The sequence below is a fragment of the Octodon degus genome, unplaced genomic scaffold (assembly GCF_000260255.1).
Source record: "Octodon degus isolate 3935 unplaced genomic scaffold, OctDeg1.0 scaffold00235, whole genome shotgun sequence".
In the NCBI taxonomy this organism is placed as follows: Eukaryota; Metazoa; Chordata; class Mammalia; order Rodentia; family Octodontidae; genus Octodon; species Octodon degus.
The window spans coordinates 2529275-2535919 of NW_004524811.1; the positions used below are offsets into that span (position 1 = coordinate 2529275).

A 6645-nucleotide genomic window follows, 5' to 3' on the forward strand; every position below is an offset into this window, starting at 1 on the left:
CAGGGGACAGGGCAGCCCATCCTCCCCACCAACGGGAATTGTGTCCAATTTCTTTATGCTTGTTTGTTTTTGGCATAAAAGTCTGCCTCCAAGCCTCCCAGCCTTGGCTAGTTTACTTATCCTCTCCCTTCCCGTCAGATCTCTGATCTATAAACTATGGCATGATACACCGTGCTGTGTAATGAATACTTACCTAGCGCCTGTCTCATCTGTATGGTATAGTGAGAATACCAAAACGTTAGTGACTATGATTTTGTGAGAATAGACCTCTTCAATGTAGGCACTGCTCCTAAAAACGCCTATTTCAAATAAGTGTGTGACTCAGAAGCCTAAGGCGGCAGCTGCGCGGGAGTGGCCTGTCGGCTGGAGACCAGTGACGCGGACGCTGGGGTAAAGGAGGGGCCGCGGGGACCTGACAGCTGCACAGAAGGGCGAAGTCTGTTCCCTGTTCAAACTTGGCCTTGGGAATCAGCTTAGACGATGCAGGCTTCCCAAGTCAGCCGGTCCCTCCAGCTTTCAGCCAGGGAGAACTGTGCACCCAGAAGCAGCCAGAAGGGGGCCTCAGCACCGTTGCTGTTCCACTACTTCCCCTGAGTTGCTTCCGCGACCTCCAGGCTCCGATACAGGCCGCTCCCCCGCGAGGTCTCTTTGCGCGACTCCAGTGGCCACCTGAGGTCCAGCCTAGGCAGTCTCGGCTCCAGTTGCTAGCTCAGCCAAGGACCACAACCCCGAGCCTCGGGGGTGTGGCTAGCAGGAGGCCACGCCCAGCAGTCCTCATTGGCCGAGGCTGTCGAGGGGGCGGGGCCGGCACACCAGCTGCGGACCCGCGGCTAGGCAGGGCGCGGATCCATGGCTGCGCGAGGTCCAGGTGGGTGAGGAGCAGGTGCTGCGCCTGGGAAGCCCCGACCTGGGCCATGGCGCGACTGGTGCTGCCCGGAGAGCCCTGCCGAGGTGAGGATCTGACGCGAGCCCAGAGGGACGTGGCCTCACGGTGGCGGCACAGAGGTCGAGGGGCGGGCCCCGGGAACCCACCCTGCCGTAGGGACTCGGGTCAGTAATGGTCTCTCAGCTGCTCGCGCGCGCGTACAGCCGATAGACACACTTTCCGGTCTCTGAGGGACCTGCGTGGGACGAGACCCCCTCGGTCCCCAGGGTCCACGCCTGTAAATGACGGCGTGCTGGGTCTGCGACGGGGCAGCCCGGGACGCAGTGGGAGTGCCGCCTGAGCGGGCTCGCGGGCGCGGGGCGTGGTGGGGACCCGCGGTGGCTCCGCCAGGATCCCAGGAGTGGTGACTGGCTGCGCAGCCACTTCCCGGTGAGAGAGCGGACGGCGAGCTGAGGGCACGCAGTGCTTGTGTTGACTTTTCACCGTTCGCGGAGCTGGGGTTCGTAGTTCGCCCCCGAGCTTGTGAAATCCCTGGGTCCGGTCCCTCGCCTTTTGCCGGAGGTCCGCAGCGATTCCAGGTTGGCTCCACACGAAGGCGCCTGGCTCAAAACACAAACTAAGGACGAGAGGCAGCGCGGGAGAGGTGTGCGGTAACTGGTTGATGATTTTCACGGCGGACCAGCCCATTTTTGGTTGACCTATGTCGATCAAGAGGGCAGTGAGCCCCAAAGTAAAAGCTGTGCCTTCGCAAAGTTACCGGCAACTTCCTGGATTTCCACTCTTGGCTCTTGCCGTTTATTCCTTGAAGGAAAAAGCTTTTCTTTTTTGTAAAAAAAAGGCTCATAGAAAGTACAATAAAACTATGCAAACTGAAAGAGAATGTTCACAGATACACACAAAGGATTCAAAAGTTGAGATTGGTGGTTACTAAGACAACTGGGACTAGAATTATTTCCTAGACAGTCAGGTAGTGTGTGCTTTTAAAAATAATTCCTAAGCCACTGAATCAGACAGTTACTTATACATCTGCCTTTGTTTACTGAAGGATCTGTAAGCAAGGTGTGTGAATTACACCCACACTTTTGAACTTCGGATGTGTTTCCTGTTTTGTTCTTGCAAAACAGTTTCACTAAAAAATTGTTAAGCTCAGTCCTTAGAACTTGTAATTAACTGTAGTGATTACTTATATGGAAAATCCAGTGGGAAAAACTGAAGAGAAATTAAAGTCCATTTGTTCATTAACAGAAAGAGATTAGGATTTGGCATTCCTCTTCCTAGTTCCAGTTCAGTTTACTTGAGATTTTCTTTGTCTATAAAATGGGAGCAGTTCTTACTATTTAAGGCTTTGAGGGGTAGAGGCAGAAGGAATTAAATATAAAACAAACAACTGAGAGCCAAACACGTGTAAACTCAGTTTTTCATTTATTCTTTCATTCCAATAACAACAACAACAACAACAAAATGAGTTCCGTGACGCAGGCACTGGCCTAGGAGCTGGGAAAGGTGTTTTTGGAAGACAGTCCTATCCTATGCTGTAGGACTGGTCCCTGCTCTCATGCAGCTTCCTTTCCTGATGGCAGAAAATATGGAAGAAGCAAGTCAGTTTATGCGATCTAGCTGAGACCAAGCAACAAGGAGTCAGTCATGAGAACTGAAAGAGTGCTCCAGCAGGACTTGCATGAAGGCAAAATTTAATCTTCCATTTAGGTCTAACTCTTAAAACTGTGGATACGTCAAAAGACCTTCTAATCCAAAATTATCTCAAGAAATTTAAATACATATTACAGCTTTTTAAAAAAATTAATTTAGGTTATCTCTTTTTTTTTTTTTTTTTTTTAACTGGGAATTGAAATTAGGACCTCACGCTTGCCAGGCAGACCCTGTGCCACTGAGCCATATCCCAGCCCTTCTTTTGTTTCTTTTCAATGTTATTGTATATATTCTCAAATCTCACACTGAGTCCAGCCAATAGGACTGTATTATGAAAATATGACACTATGAAATTATAATGTAAGAAGTATAACCATCAACTGTGAAGCTGAATGAAGATTTTTTTTTTTTGCCAAGGACGATAGAAAGTTAGGAAAGACATGAGGTTCAGAGAGACTGAGCTGCAAAATGGACAGGTGTTCTGATATGTCCTAAGAGTGCTGACCTAGAACCAGGTTGAGGAGAGCTAGCTGGAGGTGAAGAATCCACTTGTTCACAGTTTTCTTTGTTGGGATGGGTGGTCCCTCAGACAGCAGAGAATTGTCTAGTTGGTATTTACAGCTGATTTAATGTCTTTCTAACTAGACTATCATGGTTCTGAGAGGAAATAAAATTCAGCCAAAATAAATTGGCTGAACTTCTGCCCTACTGATTATCCACATATAAAATCTTGAAATTTCAAAACAAGCTTACAAAAAATATCATCAGACTCTCCTCACACATTACACTCTGTAGTATTAGAAAATATCTCTATTTTAAAGATAAAGAAACAGAGGTCAGAGAATTGAATATAGTTTCACTATAATTATTTCTCCTGCAGATAGGTGCCTGCAGTAGACTGAATGGTTGTATACTTCCAAATCTGTTGCAGCTGTTTCCAGTGTGATGGTACTGGGAGGTGGGGCCTTTGAGAAGTAACAAGGTCACGAGGGTGAAGCTCACATGCAGGGGTTACAGGTTGAGAAACCCTTATCCAAAATGCCTGGGAGGAAGAGTTGCAGATTTCAGAGATTTGATGATTTGGGAGTATTTACACGTACATAATGAGTTATCTTGGAGATGGGACCCAAGTCTAAAGAGGGTAGTTTTAAGCTGGTTGGGATGGTGCACTCCTGTAATCCCAGCACCCAGGAGGCTGAGACAGGAGGATTACTGTGAGTTTGAGGCCAGCCTGGGCTACAAAGTGAGGTCAAGGCAGCCTGAACTGCATAGCGAGACCCAGTCTCAAAAAGACAAAAAAAATTAAAGAGAATAACTATGCATAAAACCAAATTTCATAGTGTGGAATTTATCACGTCAACCATTTCCCAGTTGCTCAAAAAGTTTTCAATTTTGCTGCTTTTTGGCTGTTTGGATAGGGATAATCAAGCAGGTGTGCCCTTGAAGAGGCCACAGAGCTAAACGTCTCGTTTTCTTGTTGGAGAAGATTTTATTTCTAATAATGTAGTGCATTCGTAATGTACAGATTGTAAAGTATTTCATGGAGGACATCAGATGGGCTGCAGCCCTTAGTACTTGGCTCCCTACTGACTGGGGAAGATCAAATGTAGAGATAGGATTTTAATTTTTTTCTTTTAAATCAACAGTGTCTACTCAGTGTTATTTTGATCAATTGGAATAATGGGCCTTTTATCCAGTCACACCAGTTTATATGTAGATACTTCCATCGTTTCATATCCAGATTTGTTCCACATGATTTCTCATTGTGGTTTTTTGTTGTTGTTGGTTTTGTTTTGTTTTGAGACAGGGTCTTGCTATGCAGTTCAGGCTGGCCACTTAGTAGCCCAGGCTGATCTCAAAGTCACAAATATCCTCTTTCCTAAGTGTTTGGAGTGCTGGGGTTATATCCACCACCACACCCAGCACTCATTGTGTTTCACAGTGATTCTAAATTAGTTTCTGCTCTTATTTTGTTCCAAAGGGATCTAAGTGATTTGTCTTCCAATTCTGTTCCCCTTCTTTCTGTTTGCTTTCTCTTACTGGAACCTACCAGTTTCATAAAACAGAGGCCCAACCACCTGTCTTGTTGATCTTTCCCTCACCAATTCTTAGAACAGGGTTGTCACAGAGGAAACAATCAGTAAGAATTGGCTGGGTGCCGAACGAATGAATTGCTACCATAGCTCCTCCTGGGGTAAGTGTTCAACAGCTACTTTGAGCAAATCAGTGAAATAAATATATGTATACAGTGTTATAAGAACATAATTAAGCTGTAAAAAGAAATGTGTTTGATTGGAAATGTGAAATTAGGAGATTTGATGGACAGTAATTGAGAAGTTCCTGTAGATGAGAATGCCAACAAGGCTTCTCTAAGAAAGTGACATTTTGTGTGTGTAAGTTCTACCACTGAGCTACACTTCCAGCCCAGGAGTTGACACATCAAAGCCAAGAAAGACTAAAAAATTACAGTCTAAGTGACAAGGAACTTAGCCTATTAAGGAATAGAAAAAAAAAAACAGAAAGCAAAAGGAAATTAGACACACAGATGACCTTATAGTCTATGATGACTACATGGGATGAAAAGGGAAGCTGGTATAGAATTCTGGAATTAAAACGACCAAATAGGACCTGCATTTCATTGAACCTGGCCCTGGGCCTCCGTGACCACATCCAGCACCATCTCCTTCTGCCGCCCCAGTTCTTTTAAGTCCAGGACCCCTTTCACCCCTCAATTATATCATGCCTTGGGGCTCTTGCTTTTAAATTTGGCAGGGAAGCTTTTCTACTTCATTCTATGCAGTTTTTCTTTCTTGTTTTGTTTTGTTTTTTTTGCAGAACCGGGGGTTGAAGTCAGGTCCTTGCACTTGCCAGGCAAGTGCTTATTCTACTGCAGTTATTTTTTGTTGGGTTGTTTTGTTTTTTGTTTTTTGTTTTATCTGCCTCTAATAGACTGTAAAAAAGCAGGAATTTTGTTGTATTTGTTGTATTCTTGGCTTCTAAAAACTGCATGACAGATTGCAGACACTCAACATTTTGATTAGATGAACAAGATGATTTATTTTTAGGGCTGGTGAGAGGGAACAGAAGACAATATGATGTCAGAGATGAGCATGTTTCTCAGCATGGAACATTTTGAACCTGAAGGTTAGCTACAAACTGAGGTTTTGTTATAACTGGATGAAAAACTGTGATGAGGGGTGGGCAGGATTCAGCAGGGAAGTGACATAATCTCACTCCCATTGATAGATGTGTGGGCATACAGATTTCATTCAGTTTTGCTTCAGGCAGTAGGAATAGGCGGAAGTAGCATATAGGCCTGCTTCTGTCGCTGTAGGTCAGCAGAGGGCTGGCTGATGTGACGTTCCCTTAGGTTCTCTGCTTGGGGCTGCATGTCCCCCTGGGTTGGAGCCCGCCTGTGGCATGTGCTCGGGTCTTCTCCAGGTATTTTCATCCTGGATATTTCCTGTCTAGACTCAGGCTGAAGAGACAGTTGTTCCTTGGGGAATTAAAGAGGTGCAAGAAAGTCAATTTAGCCACTTAAGCAATTTGAAGTTATCCCCATATTGTCTTCTGAGGTCCTCGTGGTCACTACATCCCTTCCAACCCAACGTTAAGGGATATATTAGCAGCTTTCTGTCACTGCAGCAAGATACCTGAGATAACGTACAAAGCCAGGTGCTTTGGGTTCACAGTTTTGCAGGTTCTGCTCCAGCCTACTTTGGAGAAGTACATCACAGGACATGCCATGTCTCAGCCTGTTATGAGAAAGTGGGGCAAAGAGAAGGCACTATGACCTTGCAGTCTGCTTTGAGGACAGTGTCTGGCACCTAAAGATCTCCCACTGGGCCTCCGCTCTGAAAGGTTCCACCACCTCCCAGTATTGCCTTCCTAGGCACAAAGCTTTTGACACATGGACTTAGGGGACATTTAGTATCCAACTATAGAGCAAGAGAACAATACTCTTGCTTACAAGGAGACATAAAGGGTGAGGATTTGCTCAATAAGGAAGTGATTACTGCCACTTAGATTTATATCCTTAGGTTCATTTGCTCACCAGTGACCAAATCAAAGAAGGATATCTATCAATCTATCTATATCTATATCTATAT

The 6645-nt window shown here is 45.3% G+C and overlaps 1 protein-coding gene across 1 annotated transcript in view; it reads left to right on the forward strand.

Annotated features, from left to right (window-relative positions):
- Positions 1 to 268: 268 nt before the first annotated feature.
- Nipal1 (NIPA like domain containing 1) overlaps positions 269 to 6645 on the forward strand; it is a 26393-nt gene continuing 20016 nt past the window's right edge. The window contains exon 1 of the mRNA XM_004645676.2: positions 269 to 951. Within this exon, the coding sequence (XP_004645733.2) occupies positions 915 to 951 (37 nt within the window). The 5' untranslated portion in view covers positions 269 to 914. The remainder of the gene's footprint in view (positions 952 to 6645) is intronic.